This window comes from Protomyctophum parallelum (assembly GCF_964188405.1).
Source record: "Protomyctophum parallelum genome assembly, chromosome: 1".
Lineage (NCBI taxonomy): Eukaryota > Metazoa > Chordata > Actinopteri > Myctophiformes > Myctophidae > Protomyctophum > Protomyctophum parallelum.
In genome coordinates, this window is record NC_139697.1 from 63,564,993 (window position 1) to 63,581,307 (window position 16,315).

General features: G+C 41.9%; 1 protein-coding gene across 4 annotated transcripts in view; it reads right to left on the reverse strand.

The window, feature by feature from the left end:
* Window positions 1–13,323: 13,323 nt before the first annotated feature.
* The window catches only part of nrg2a (neuregulin 2a), a 139,803-nt gene continuing 136,811 nt past the window's right edge, over window positions 13,324–16,315 (reverse strand). For 2 of the 4 annotated variants that reach the window (XM_083787451.1, XM_083787452.1), the window contains one exon: window positions 13,328–15,569. In XM_083787451.1, coding sequence (XP_083643577.1) covers window positions 14,903–15,569 — 667 coding nt within the window. In that variant the 3' untranslated portion in view covers window positions 13,328–14,902. Of the gene's footprint in view, window positions 15,570–16,315 lie in introns of all 4 variants that reach the window. The other 2 variants (XM_083787449.1, XM_083787450.1) reach the window with 2 other exon arrangements.

The window sequence follows — 16,315 nt, forward strand, 5'->3', positions numbered from 1 at the left end:
TGCTACAGGTATGTATATACTATAGCAACAGGAATTACTTTATTTAATTTATTTATTTTTGAAGAATAACTCTCAAAATGTAGGTTAGGACTTAGGCCCAGGCTATACGTGGATTACGTGCATGGATCTTTTGCAAAATGCATATTTCTTTGTGCATTTGGGCCTTTCAGCCACACGCAAACGGCGTTTTCGGCCACTGAAACGGAGGTTTTTGGAAACGGATAAATAAGTGGAGATTTTCAAAAATATCCGTTTCAGTGGAGCCGTGTAGTCATGTGAAACGGAGCTTTTGAGAAACGATGATGTCACCGCTTATTAGCGCATATCATTTTTACTATAATTAGGTGAGAAATGCAGCTTGTGCCTGCATGGAAACTACACAGATATCTATCCATCATTGTTCATCTTTATATATCACTGTTAACAACTTTAAAACTCATCATACGTATGTTGCATCAACTGCAGCGAGCAAAGGCTCTGCTCTGCTGCATCCAATAATAAATATATCAGCTAGTCCAGTGCGGACTGGTGATTTCATTTGTATTGGTGCCGAGTGCAAAGCACAAATTGCACAACCGATTGTTTTAATTCAAAGTGGTATACAGTATATATTCTGTGAAATGTGTATCGTCATTTCGTGTATACAAGCTCCAAGGCCCAGGCCGTAGCGTAACGGTCTGGGCACCGGACTGGTAATCCAGTCGCAGTGTGCCGCGGGTTCGACTCCCGGACCCGACACGGCCTTTACTGCATGTCATCCCCCCATCTCTCTCCCGTTTCCTGTCAGCCTACTGTCTGTCCCTTCAAAAATCAATAAAAGGCGTAAGCCGCAAAAAAAATATCTTTACAAGCTCCAAGTGTTGCGTCCACAACTCACATGCAGCACGTTGTGAGCTTGCAGATCGTCGGTGCCCCACTCGCCATGAATCCAAGCAGAGGTCCTCACAAGTATAGGTAAAACACTGCGAGTCTGCAGCGCAATGGCCCATTGTGCAAAGAAGTTGATATTTTACTTTGCGATATTCAGATAATCTTCAACCGATTGTTATAATTCGAAGTGGTATATATTCTGTGAAGTTTATATTTTCATTGGGTGTACAACTCATGTTTTTAATATGCCTTTATCAAATGATAGAGAGATAAGGCATGCAGGCCCATTGACTGCATGTCACTGTGCCTACATGCTGACAATGCGCACGTGAACTTGTATTAGCCTACATTATAACGTGACATTTATTATACAGCTCGAAAATATAGCCACTCTACAAGCTCACAACTGGTTGTGGACACTTCTATAGGTCTGACTCTGCTATTGATTTCTGTGCCAAGTCACCAGAGCAATGGTAAAGTGTCTATAATTTTTTAATTATATTAGAAAAGTCGAGAGTCGGGATCTGGAGATTTGCACATGCTGACAGACAAAGAAAGAAACATATACTTCCACTCACAATTTAGGTGGCTTTTAAAATGCGGTACTTATTCCTTCATTAAAATATGATTGGCACCTCATAAGTGTAAATATAAAATCAAATATAATATAGCCTACAATTGAAACCTGCTACTGCAGTGATTTTATCCTGTGTTCAATGCGTTTCTGCGTTTGTGTGTGGACATAGATATCTCTGTCGTAGGCCTATGGCCAGGGATTATTTCTAATAGGACGAAAATATCCGTTTTGCAAAAGATCCATGCACTTATAGCCTGGGCCTTAGAGGCACAGGTCTAAATGGGTTAAAAGGGTCACACTCTAATGAGGAAGCAAATACAGTAGAAAATAGTAATGCAACCAAATACATTTTCTCTTTTGAACACAGGGGATGCAAGAAAGGCTCCAACCCTTTGCCAAATAAGGAAGCGTGTTCTTTGAAAGACAACCAGGATATTTTGCTCAAGCCAACTGCTTGAGGACACAGGCACTATGATCCTACTGTATAAATTATATTTTTGTGCATGGATGCACTTGGATCAAGTGCATTTTGTAACCATATTACTTGTTACATTTAATAGTTAACTGTGTTAAATGTATATTGCAACGAGCTCAAAACTGCTATCAATGTCAATACAATATATCAATACAATATATTTTAATATCTAAAATGCTGTGGGTTTTGTCTAACCCCAAATCCTTTGTTCATCAATTAAAAAACATGTAGTCTTTATTTCTTATCTCACCTGCTATCACCTGCTATTGAGGAGCAAGTGGTGTGCATTTATATTGTGCCATCATCCAAGGAATGTTACAATGTGGAGTTACATTTTCACCAATTCACACACCGCCACTGCATGAAGGACAATTCTACACGAAGAACCGGGAATCAAACCCAAGCAGCCACTCTACCCTTCTGAGCCACAGTCACCCACAGGGATGATGAACACATCTAGTTGTACAAATAATATGATGAAATATTCAGGGTGTTTTCGTTTGCCAGGGTGCTCAGAATTCCAAGACATACCCTCAAGGACTGACTGTGGCTTGACCATGTAAAAAACACAAGAGCTGCCAAACAGCACCACCCAATGGGAGACAACAACCTTGCACCTGTGGTTAATAGAAGTGTTTATCTCTTGTGGCCCTGATGACTTTTGTTGACTTTTTAGCATTTTTATTAGACAGCACAGTGTCATGAGAGACGAGAAAGGAATGGAGTCTAAGGCCACACTGACGAATGGTCAGCGTGCTACCAGGCACCCTGCTACGCCTTTTCCAGTCAGAAATCAGTTCCTTTGTTAAAATGTGGACCTGTAAAGCCCTTTGAGACTGCAACAGTGATTAAGGGCTATACTCATAATCAGCTCTGGGTGATTTTCATCATACCATTGCGTGAGGCCTCATTCACACGTATCAAACGCAATCAAACAAATGTTTGGTCATTTTTGTGTTTTTTTAGTCCACCACAATGCTTTTCCAATGGGAGTCACATGGTTTGACCAAACATTTGTGTTTGATTGCTGATTGCTGGTGGTGTTCTGCCCCTCCCCCCTCAAACAAAAATGTTTGGTCAAACCATGTGACTCCCATTGGAAAAGCATTGTGGTGGGCCGAAAAAACAAAAATAATGACCAAACATTTGTTTGATACGTGTGAATGAGACCTTGAGTAAGCATAATTAATTAGCCCTAAGTCGGGACCAATTTTCTTCTGCAGGATACCTGGTGAATACTGAATAGACAAACTAGCCTAGTCAATGCCAGACGCCCAACTACTGCTTTAGAGCAACTGATTGCAACTGTTATTTTGAGTTGACAAATGTTGAATTCAGAATTAATTGATTCATAGGGTTGATGTTAGGGTTGACTCCAAGCAGGCATTCGTTTGGTAATCAAAAGTGTTTCCTTTGCGCTGCATTGATGATCCCCACAAATGGTCAGGGCGCCTGTTCAGTTCCCCCAGTCAGACCCTTCACTGTCAGGTGAAAAGAACATGGTGGCTTGGCGGCCCGGGTATCGGAGGAGACCCGAGGCTATCTTCACCCTCCCAATGACTTGTTGTGGGAGTTAGCAGGCTATCTTCACCCTCCCAATGACTTGTTGTGGGAGTTAGCAGGCTATCTTCACCTTCCCAATGACTTGTTGTGGGAGTTAGCAGGCTATCTTCACCCTCCCAATGACTTGTTGTGGGAGTTAGCAGGCTATCTTCACCCTCCCAATGACTTGTTGTGGGAGTTAGCAGGCTATCTTCACCCTCCCAATGACTTGTTGTGGGAGTTAGCAGGCTATCTTCACCCTCCCAATGACTTGTTGTGGGAGTTAGCAGGCTATCTTCACCTTCCCAATGACTTGTTGTGGGAGTTAGCAGGCTATCTTCACCCTCCCAATGACTTGTTGTGGGAGTTAGCAGGCTATCTTCACCCTCCCAATGACTTGTTGTGGGAGTTAGCAGGCTATCTTCACCCTCCCAATGACTTGTTGTGGGAGTTAGCAGGCTATCTTCACCCTCCCAATGACTTGTTGTGGGAGTTAGCAGGCTATCTTCACCCTCCCAATGACTTGTTGTGGGGGTTAGCAGGCTATCTTCACCCTCCCAATGACTTGTTGTGGGGGTTAGCAGGCTATCTTCACCCTCCCAATGACTTGTTGTGGGGGTTAGCAGAGATGGAGTACTCGTAGAGAGGCTGGGTAATTGGCTTTCCTAAATTGGGATTTTTTTCCCCGTTTTTCTGATAGGGGCATGTATTGCTCAACAACATAGTATTTTCCTGAGATCTCTGAGATTTGTTGTTGAAAATTGCAATAAAAAGATTTTGAAAAAAAAAAGAGAAGAAAGGTGTTTGCTTTGCTGGTGAGGCTGACTGCAATGCCTAATTCATACTCGGTACAATGGTCGCCAAGAATACCCAATCTGTAAGATCACAATGCGGTGTGATGAGACATACATACAACTAAGTATAAATAGGGCTTATACCATGGCTGCTGTTACAGTAGGTTACAGTATGTAAAACAAATATAATAAAAGGAAAATAATAAGCATAATAAGCATAATGTATAGGAAAATCATTTGCAGAAATGTACCATTTGCTCTGCATTTTGAACAACATTTAGTCTTGTTCTGCCACCTACAGTCATGAAGATGAAGTGTTCTTAAGAATAGGTAGGCCTACTAGGCACTTAGGCACTTTCCCCAAGTGCCACACTGCATTGCAGCTCTGGAGGGCACTCCAGGAGGGGGGGGGGGGGGTCTATTAATAAGGGGGATGGTATAAATAAATGGGTAAACTGTGTGGGAATTGCCACTCCTCACTGGACAATAGGAAGCAGCTGGAAGTGCTGGTGCTTCAGCATTTGCTAGATAGAGGCAGCATCTACAAAACATCACGTATGAAATTAATTGTGCATTTCTGTAATGCAAACATAATGGGGACAAGTAAATTGGTACTGCAAATGTCTGTTTTAAACTCATGAGCCTTTCAATATTATTAGATAGCACAGCAAAGCTAGAATGCCTGCAACACTCCAGATTAAATAAGTCTCAGGTGCATGGCCCAATAATGTAACAGCCAGAACACAAAAAACGTTGTCTTCACAATTTTCGTTTTATTTGACTCTCCATGATTTTTTTGATTTTTGTATTAATGATTATCTTCAAGTTCATTCAGAGCTTACACACAAACCTGGTTAGACATGAACAGCATTGTGATACTTATTGAGGTCAGAATACAGATTCAGTCAGTGAGACAGGAAAAACAAGAGGCGGTGGAATTGTCAATATCTACTCAGAAAAGCTTAGCTGTACAAAGGTCAGCCTCTGTAAATTATAATCCTTTTAATATATTGCCCTGATGATTAAAGGTATATTCAGTGATTTCACTCAAAAAACCTTAGGTTTCGCTTTGGCTGTGGGACCCAGCCTTTCGTCCAATCAGGATAGAGAGTCAAAAACGAAACCTAAGGTTTTTTGACCCCCAGGGGTTAACTGGGGACAGGGAGGAACTCCTTATATGGCCAGCACACTCTATAGTAGGGAGGATTATCACAACAAAACAAAAAAATAAGTGATATTTGAATTAAGTGAAATCACTGAATATACCTTTAAAGCTGAAACAGCTGTACGTAATATTACAGGCCTTCGAGACACATCACTATTTATCCCAACATTGTCTCAGTAGTGCCAATCTCATCTTAAATGGAGATTTTAACAGTGCTGTTTCTAGCGCATAACTGGAGCAACTCATCATCAGCGTGGCAATATCCTTGATCTGATAGTATACAAATGGTTAACCATTTATGGTTCAGTATAAGTGTTTTTTTATTTTATAGTACCGTAACTGTCTGTAGCTACAAACACAAAAGAGCACTATGGTCCTAGAGTGGTTCTTAGATGCTGCAGCTGAAAGTGAGTTTGCTGAGCTTGTTCTTTTGATCCACCTATAAGCTGTTCTAGTCTAGAAGCAAGGTTTTCCGTCCCTTAAACCAATAACAAAGCAAAACAATCCATAAATAAGGTGGTACTGTAGCCTGGGCCTGGAGGCGTACCCGGGTTCCCCATTCCACAGGCACGTACGTTACCAGTCGACTAAAGAGCCATGCATGGCCCAATGGGCGAGAACCATGGGCGACATTAGTGGTTCCCAAACTTTTTCACGTCAAGGACCCCCAAATTGACACCAATTAGCCCGCAGACCCCCATTTGAAAAGATATGCCAGGCACCATAAGAGAAGATTTTGACTCTAGCAGTGATTCTCAACCAGTTTAGTTTTAAGGACCCCCAGTTTGACATGCATTAGGCTACGGACCCCCATGTGATGGATGAATTTATATTGTAAATCAATGTTGCTTTAACTCAGAGTGTACAAATGGAACAGATGGAATGGAAATGGTTCCATTTGTACACTCTCAGAGTTACAGACTCCATTTGGTTCCAAACTATCATTTAGCTGGGGATCCTCTGGAACTCCCTCAAGGTCCCCTGGGGTCCTCGGACTTCACTTTGGGAACTACTGGCCTACAGTACCACTAACGTAATTTTTTTAAATAATAATAATGTGATTGGCATGGTTAGACAGTACTACAAAGAGCTGAAGAGGACTTTTACAGCATCTGAAAGGACGGCATACTGGACTGGATATACACAGTAGCCTACTAGTATTTACATAGAATTAAGAGTTACCTGTAATAGCATTGTACACACTACAAGAATGGCTTATATTTCTACAATCATCTCAGAAATTAACATCAAACCGTTAAACCCTGTCCGGATGCTCTAAAATAAATGGAATTCTCTCTCTCTCCTGAAATTGTACAACTGATGGTGAGTGGTGACCTCTGGCGGCAATAATGTGGAATGCAGACAAGAATATACTGGATCGCTAGCATCTCAAACTCTGAAGTCTGCAGGATTCTAGCTATAAGCAAATCTTTCACCAAATCTTTTAAATGCATGAGTAATTATAAAGAAAGGGACCAAAACAACATTATTTTTCATCTCATAAGTATTGCCACGGTATGACCATTGTACATCTTATTCAGAACTCTTCTGTTCCCTATGTCGTCCAGAGTCTACTTGTTTCTGAAGCTCTCAACGGGTTAGGAACAAAGCCTGCATCACAGAATCGGACTCCCTGATGTTCCTTCACTAACTCTTAGATCCTCTATTGCAGAATCTCTAAATGCATAACCCCATCAACCCAAAGCAAATACTATGTTTACCCAGGGTAACTGGACTAAGCTCAAGAACTTGTTTACAGCCAGGCCCTGCTCATAGAACATTTCATGGTAGGGGTTCAATGCCTTGCTCAAGGGCCACAGCGGTGGTAATTTTAACGTGCCGATCCGAGGATACGAACTAGCGACCTTCCGATATCAAGACCGCTCCGCAAACCGTTCGGCCACCGCTGCCGCTAAAGCCCAAAGTTGAATCACACAATAAAGTCTAAACAATATAGAGCCAAAAGTTATTTCACTTACACTCATAGGTGGCACCAAATATTCGAACACACACACACAAGTGATTTTTTAAGTGTTTTTTTTTTAAGGAGTTTGGAAGCGCTTGCCAAAGTCACGGCCATGAATTTTCACATACAATGGAGGAGGCAGCAGCACAACCCGTTAATAAAAACGAGTGCTTCCAAACTCTAACAGAAAAAATATCACGGCAGAGAATTTCTTGACAGAAAGTAGCTGATAACATGTCTATGGTGTATTTTTATGATACAAACACTTTGCAGATTGAAAGAGGATAATTCAAGCTTGGTCTACAACTGCAATGTTGGTGAGTTTAACATTGTTTAATACAAGCAGATCGCAGATGCAAATTGGATGAATGGGGAGTCAATTGGAGGCAGCAACTCTAGATTCGTTCCATTTTTTTGCAAATTGTGGCTAATTAACCCCTGCTTAGATATACGTAATGTCCCTCTAGAAAACATATTTTGATTCATTGGTTGAAATGGTTGAATGTGGCCCTGTGGCCCACATTCAACAAAGTTCCAAGCAGTGGTCGCAGCAGACAAGCTATGTCTATCTGTGTAACTGTAAACAGAACAAACAAAAACAAATAGATGTAGTCTTTTTTGTTTTGTTTTTACGTATACGATTACGTACGGTAGTACTCACCATATGTCATCTTCATCGCCGTCGTCCACCCTTAGAAGCGTCCACCCCATCGGCGATCACTTGGTGTGGAATGGTCCACCTCGTGGGGGATCTTACATGGGCCCTGAATTCGAATAGTCCAATTCTGGAACCACACATTTTGTGCAGTGTGTGGGCACTGGGCATTGTGGCGGGTGCCGTCCACCACCCTTATGTTGTTGGACTCGGCACACCACCAGCACAACCTGTTGCTTGGTCCCGCAGATCCTGAAAAAGGTAGTTATATTGTTACCCATGAATTGACCATAATAGAAAGGTTCCAGGTCCCCAGCTAAATCTTTAACTCTAACAAGTACTTAGCCCCTCTCGGAACCCTCCATAAAGCTTTTCTGAAATTTTGATGAGTTTTATGTAGGGTCCCTGTTCATAACTATATTTTCGTATGGGAATTCTGGAACGCGATGATAAACATGCTCTCTGAGATCGAATCTGCGGCGTTAGACGGCCTTTTTTTGTTTGCGTTATTCTGAATTCGGGAACTTTAAGTACCTATACATTCCGCTGCGAATATCTCCTGTGGCGCGGAAGCCGTTAAGTATTTTTAATCTTTGTTTGACCGATTTGGTCGCTTTATTTCTTCTTGTTTGTTTACCGTTTATTGTACCGCCTCCCGGTGTGCGGTTGGCTTGTGCGGCTACGTCCCTGCCTCTGATCTGCTCCGTCATAGCTATAGCGCCACTAGCTAGCCAGATAGGCGGTACAATGAGGTGTCAATAAACAAGGAAGGAAGAGAAGAATCAAAGCGACCAAATCGGTCAAACAAAGATTAAAAATACTTAACGGCTTCCGCGCCACAGGAGATATTCGCAGCGGCATGTATGGGTACTTATACTTCACATATTCAGAAACCCTCACACGAAAAAATGTCGTCAAAGAGCGCAGACAGGCCGTAAACGTATGTTTTATGGATGGCTGCGTACCAGGTGGCAGTATACAGCTGCAACAGGACCCAATGCTCTGTGTCGTCAAAAAGTCAGAAACTTCAGTAGCATTTGGGTTCTGCTTGGAGGGCTAACAAGTAGGCCTACTGTACTTTTAGGCAGACATAATACAACAATAACTCATTTGAGTCATTTCAGTAATGGAGGAATGGAACACCTTTCCAGAATGGAATTTCCAGAACAATGGAGGGGGGTGAGCCATTCATAATCCATGCATAATTTTCATTTGACCAACAACAAACCGGTTCTAAATGTTCTCCTTTGACAAACAACATTGATTCTAAATGTTCTAATATGAGAAATAAGGTAAAATAAACATAATAAACATGGGGCGAGATATCAACGCTTTGGGGGAGAGCTATTGGGGAGAGCCGTCTTCACTTTTCGCGGGGGCGAGTTGGCAAAGGGGCGAGATGACAAAGACGGTAAGACCTTAATACTTCCCCCAGTCCCTGTGCTTTTTTCAATCAATCAATAAAAACCTTTGCACTGCGACCGGGGCAACAATGAACATATTGATCATAGTCCATAGCCCCCTGCAGGTATGAATAGCCTACATTTAGCAAATACCTTAAAGTTCATGACTCAAGGTTTCCAATGTGGTGTCTTTTCCAGCAATGCAGTGTTGACATGTTGTAATGTAGAGTGGATGCAGCAGCCTACATTAAATAAGCGTACGCAAGCACACGTTGCAACTTGCAAGATGCCATGGTATCCTGCTAGCCAGGAAGTGAAGTAACGCGTTTTGCCTATGGCACTGGCGATTTTACAGTTAGGCTGCGGCAGCAGCGGCAGGCTACATAAATCTGGGTTCAACTTCTCATACGGGATTCATTTGCATAAAACTGTGGCCTTAAATAATGTGCATGACATAATATCGAGATAATCGAGGATTTCTCACTCTCTCTCTCTCTCTCTCTCTCTCTGACCCCTTTTCCACCGGTTGGTTCCCAATGGGAACCGGACAACCGGTTCAGTTATTTTTGTTTTTTAGTCAGAGCTCCAACATTTGTGGAAGAACTACCGGTAGGTAGGCCTACTATACTATAGCCTACCCTATATTCAATTGTTTATACTCAATACAAGTAAATAAATACATGATAACCCTTCCACAGTAGTAGCTTTTTCATATTTTCGATTATTTTGCACATTGTCCTACATAATGCCTCATTTGCATATTTACAAATGTAAAAATTGTAATACAATAAATCATTGTCTTCGTGTAAGCTAGTACTCAATTGGGGAAGTGTCATGGTGATAACAATCTAATATAGGTATGGTTTTGCCCACTCAATTCATAATTAACGTTCCAATTTTGGAGCTCTGGCTCATGGAGAACCAAAAATAACTGAACCGGTTCCTATTGGGAACCAACCAGTGGAAAAGGGGCCTATCTGATCTCTGTGTTAACGAGCATACATGGCCTATAGTTTTTCCTCCTGTGAAAATCAATCAAACTACAACAAATAACTAAACTGATATCAGTGGGTATCAGTTTGGTATTCTATCAGTGTGAAATGTTACCTGTTACATTATTGATGTATTATGATGATGCATTGTAGGCTATTATAGCCCTGCCTACATCATCTGACAACACTGAATAAAAATACTAAATACAGTACAGATTCATTACTATTATATCTGCAGATATAATTGCGACCGCAAATAAATAAATAGTTCAAGTGCATGAATGATGCTAAACAGTTACTGTAGGCTACAATTTTAGTGAGCCTATTATTGTTTTCTCTGCACTTGCCTAACTGCCTATTGGCGAGTCCAGACCTGCACATGAACCTGAAATTCCTGACACCATCACCATGTACTATTAACATCATTGGTAAGCTCTGTGTGTGTGTGTGTGTGTGTGTGTGTGTGTGTGTGTGTGTGTGTGTGTGTGTGTGTGTGTGTGTGTGTGTGTGTGTGTGTGTGCGCCTGCTTGCCTATATGTTGCTCACTTATTCAAACTCCATATTGTTTGTAAACCATGATAGAATAATTGAAAAGACATCCATGGTTAAGGCGACTGATCCCTACTCTATAATAAAGGATCGAAAACATCTTTCGATAACTTTTTTATTTTAAATGTCTCACATTAGAAAAGGACACAGCTAGCCTATTATTCATCAGAACCAGGGTGTGTTTTCAGTGAGTGCAACATGTTCATGTGGGCCTGTCTGATCAAAATATGAAATATTTATTGCTGTGCACACCAAGTGTGAATAGACGTGAAACTAAACCACAAAAGTGTAATAAAGTCTCATCAATATAAATGTTTAAGTCTTAATCATTATTACTAGGCCTGTAGAGTAGACACATTTCTTGACACTGAAATTATGGAAATATACAGGGCCCTCTCAATATTGCTGCTGTCACACCAACACCATCTACTGGTGTAGCAGCGCTAGTGCAAGTTTTAATACTCTATATCAATAAAATCATTTCAATTATTTTGTCAAATTCAAGATTTAAATACTGTCTATAATCATTCAGAATAGTTTGCATTTAAATGGAATCATATATTTTAGTAATCGCAACATGAAGATTGTTGAAGACAATTTTCTTTTTAGGTTTAGAGATCACATTTCTTCTGAAAAAATGGGTCATCTAATAATGGCAGCATTCCTATTACACTGGGGCTACTGCTGTAGCCTCATGAAGGTTTTTCCACTTTTCTCCCATGAAACCACTATTGACTGACATAATACTGACCAGATTATTTAAATTAATTAAAAGAAAACTGCATGGTAAAGGTTTATAGAGAAATGACCACATCATAAAATGATATGAATAAAGATTTATTTTCTCATATGAACAGGTGGATTCATTTTTCATTTTATTTTACAATCTATGACAATCTCGCAATGTTTTTCCACTTTTTTTTCCTAGCATATTTCAGGAATGACATGGGGGAAGGTTATTTTTTTTATTGCTGAATGTTAAATGAAATACACTTTTACTGACTGGAAAAAGAATTGTCTGCTGCTGTTTTTATTTGTTTTTTTATTTTTTGCGCTTTTTTATTGTTATTTTTTGCTTTTTTTTTTACCATGCACCCATCTAACCTTGACCACAAGGACATGCAGAGGAGAGGTGTTCAAACATTTCAAGCGGGGGTGGGGTCTGTGGGGGATCGGGGGTGGGTTGGGTTTGTGGGATATCAAATAAAACAGAGGAGAGTGGCTGGGGTACATCTGGTAGCATCTTGGTTTTGGGTGAGAGGCGTGGCAAAGAGAAGGGAATATCACATTCAAACTAGCTAGAGAGTCATCTTTTTGCAAATCTTCAGACATACACAAAATTAGACCCAGGGATGGGGAAACTAAATGAAACTTCTGTGATAAATGTGAGATTAAAGACCATTCTTTCCAAAGCCGGATTTATATTTCATTCGAATAATTCAGCATTCTGTTTTCCATATGAAGAGTGGAAACATACCCACATTAATGAAACATTACCAACTATCCTCCGTCACCTGAATATCAAATGTGTTGGATCTGACCTTTCTAGAGTAATGTTTTAAACAGTCATTGCTCCTTTGGTGGAGAACTGGGATCAAATTATTTTATTTAGTTTTCACTTATATATATAAAAAAGAAGATAATCACTGAGTGGCTAGATTTTTAAAACAAATTTCTTGACAGGATTAAGCAGTGCCTCACTGTTTGGGAGTGGACACTGTTATTTGATGTTACAAGAGAAGTGCATGACAAGAGTGACAATAAAAGATAATGACACAATCAAATGGACATGAATATGTGAACAAGGAATGCAAAAAAGTTTTAGCAAAGACTGACTAAACTGTTTTAAAACAACAACACGTAAATATGCATTGATATCATGTTATTTCATGTTCTACACTATAGGCATTACATAGTTTCTCCCCCCCCTCCCACACACACACACGCGCACACACACACACACACACACACACACAACACACTATAGTCACCTCTTAGAAAATGATGTAATCAAACAGCAAAATAGAAAGTTTGCATATTTTTGCATTTGTGATCGTCCAACGTTTCACAGCTATTTTCCTTTTTTATGTTCTGCCTTCTCTGTGTTCTGCGCTGTTTTCTGTTTCCACTCGCCTTTTCCTTCTCGTGCTGTGTGTGTGTGGACGTGTGCAGGGAAACTGTTCAGCTTCATTCATACTCCGTCGCACGACGGTGCCGCTTTCCAAGAACAGATGGTGTCTGCAAGCGACACTGTCATATTATAGAGTATGAATTAGGCATAAATGTTTTTACCTAAGTCCTCAATAGTTGAGAACCTTAGCCTGGGGTACACCTTAATTTGAGGAAAGAACGGTGGGGGTGGGAGGTCTTAAAGCGGTGGCATGTGGAAATCCTGAGACACTGTGTGACCCTTAACCCCAGGCCACAAAAAACAGAATGGACACATGAGGAGAATGAGGGATGGGATTTAGGCTAGGGTTGACTTTGAGAGAAACAGATGCCATCCCCCCCCCCCCCCCCTCCCCAGTTCTGTCTTTGTGTCATCGCAAGCCACTGTTATCAATGGCATGGACAGCCCAGATACCGAGTGCTTCATCAGTTAATGGCCTCAAATGCAAGTGTCACAGATAGGCCAGGACGTGTACAGTGTAAACCCTATGCTGTTGAGAAAGAACGTGATGGGATTGGGGCAGGTTAGTGTTGGAAGGGGATTGAGTAGCTGTAAACAACATCAAGCAATGATCCACGTAATGTTCAACCCAACAGCAGCTCAACCTACAATATCTAACCTTGTTCCCATTGTTACATCCATCTCACAAGGACATAAAGTCTGGAAAAGAACCACTACTGTAAGTGTCTAACCTGAAGAACAAGTCCAGGACTACATGTGCATATTGTTCAACTGGAACTTCCAATATTAGTTAGACACTTCCGGCTGCAGTTCTTGTCCAGCCTACAACATATCCACCTGCACTGGGGAAAAGCTCTAATCTCTGGACCCTCTGGAGTTCAGACTCTAACGAGTCACCTTGCTTGGTGCCCTAAACAACATATTGATGTTATCACAACAACTGATGAAATTGATCTAGCAATCACACATAGCCTACTGCATGTATGTGCATACGTGCATGCAAGCAAACTTGCAATACACGGGCACGCGCATCCATACACTCAAGCTCATATTAAACCTCTCTCTCTCTCTCTCTCACTCTGACTCTCACACACACACACACACACACACACACACACACACACACACACACACACACACACACACACACACACACACACACACACACACAACCACACATACGCATAGATTAGTCAGAGAGGGCAAAAATGATCTGCATTGCATTTATCAGGTGTCCAATTGGATAGCTTCCAAATCATAAACTCTACAGGCGAATCACAATAATGTTAACATACACCTTATGTCGAAGTGATTTATATTGCATGATGTAGTAGAAGGGAGGGGCTAATGTTCCAGTGGGGCTAGATTCCTAAAATAATTTGGAAAGAAAAAGAAATAACAGGAAAAAGGAATAAACGTGTATAAAAAATGAGGCGTCCATATAAGAAAGGCTACAAAAACCTCCACTGGCCCTCTGGCGTCGGCATACAGCAAAAGGCACCACAATATTACTCTATTTTTTAACGTCGTGAAAAAACTGGCACATCTCTTTATGCTGTAAATCAAAATGTACATATAAATAGAGTTTTCCCTATAAAAAGTCTTTGCTGTTAACTAGTAGACAACTTTTGCTAAAATGAAAATAAATATTTCATTTGTTTAGAATATCTGTCAGTTATATAAAATAAAAATATTTCTTATAGATGCAGGTCTATAGTATATAGATTTTTTTTTTTTTTAACTTTTTTTTAAGTCGGTGGTTCATTTTCTCCGTTCTTCCTTCTTAGTGGGGTGCATTGTCCGGTTTGGAGCGCGAGTGTGTGAGTCTTGTGTGTGCGCTCGCGTGTGCGCTCCCATGCGCGCCATGCCTCCCCGACGCGTGAGAAGTCCGACTGTCCGCCGGCCTGTAGATGGTGGAGGGCTCGGTGGCGTTCATGTTCTGCATACTGAGGAAGGGCGTGCTCTCACCCCCCTCCTCTTCCGTCTCGCTGTCCGTTAGGCAGCTTCGAGAACCGTAGTCCCGTGGCGCCTCATATCCGCGCGGTGCCACGTGGCCATTCAATCTGGACCTCCGCCAGCGCCGGCCCCCGGATCCGCTTCTCTTTGGTTGCTCCCGGGAGGAGAGGTACTCCTGTGTGGTCTCGTAGTCCTCGTCCTCTGCCAGCCGGTAGGGGCTGGACGGTAGGCTGCCCCTGCTGTCGTTCAGATAGGTGCGACGGTGCTGCTGCCGGTACGGCTCCTGGCACTGGGCGTCGTGCAGGGGGACCTGGTAGCGTCGCAGCAGCGGCTGGTCGTCCGCCAGTGGGTAGGGGCTGTGGACAGCCGGGGGGAGGGACATGGCGTGGCTGGTGTTGGGGGAGGTGATCTGAAAGGTAGGCACCTGGGGGGGCAGTGAGTAATGGAATTCCACCGGCGAGAGACGGGCTGGGGTCGTCAGGGCGGACACGTACCTGTCAGTGAAGACGAGAGAGTAGATGAGAGAAGAGAAAGAGCAGAGCGAGGGGGTGGAACATTGCACTCCATTGGAGTGCAATGGAGTATACTGTTTATGCTTTATATTGCCATCTGCAGAAGCGATTACATGGACTGAGCGGCCTTCCACCATAACCATCACACGGTATGTAGCTCTAAATGCACTGAGGGACTCTTCGTTACTGGAATGTATTTTAAGACCAGTACATAAACTTCCTAACCTGTGCTCCTCTTAGCCTACTGTAGTCTCCACATAACTGTATTGTTACTAGTCCCCAAGTGAAATGGACCGGCTGCTTAATGTTATAACCGTGGGTCCTTGAGTTTTTATTCCATCTCAGTGTACTGCATAGTAAGCACTACATACTGATTGAGAGCCCACTGTTCAGTGCAAAGTACAAAGAAAAGAAATCACACCCGTGTTAAGTGAGGGACGGGTCTTATCATCATACATCATCATACATCACGTTCTGTGCTCAACCAATCAAATCATCAGAAATGTCATTCCGGCCAATCACAATTTCTATCTTCACTTTTCTGTCCTCACTTTTGTCTTCAATGTTTGTGTTTACACAAACACGAAAAGCTGGGCATAGCCTCAAACAAAAAGAAAAAACAATTTCAACCATACTCTGGAGTCTGGAAGTATTGTAAGTGCCCCAATATACACTCCAGAAGGTGATGAGCCATTGGGGTACAGTGCCAACCAGCTGTGATGCGCATA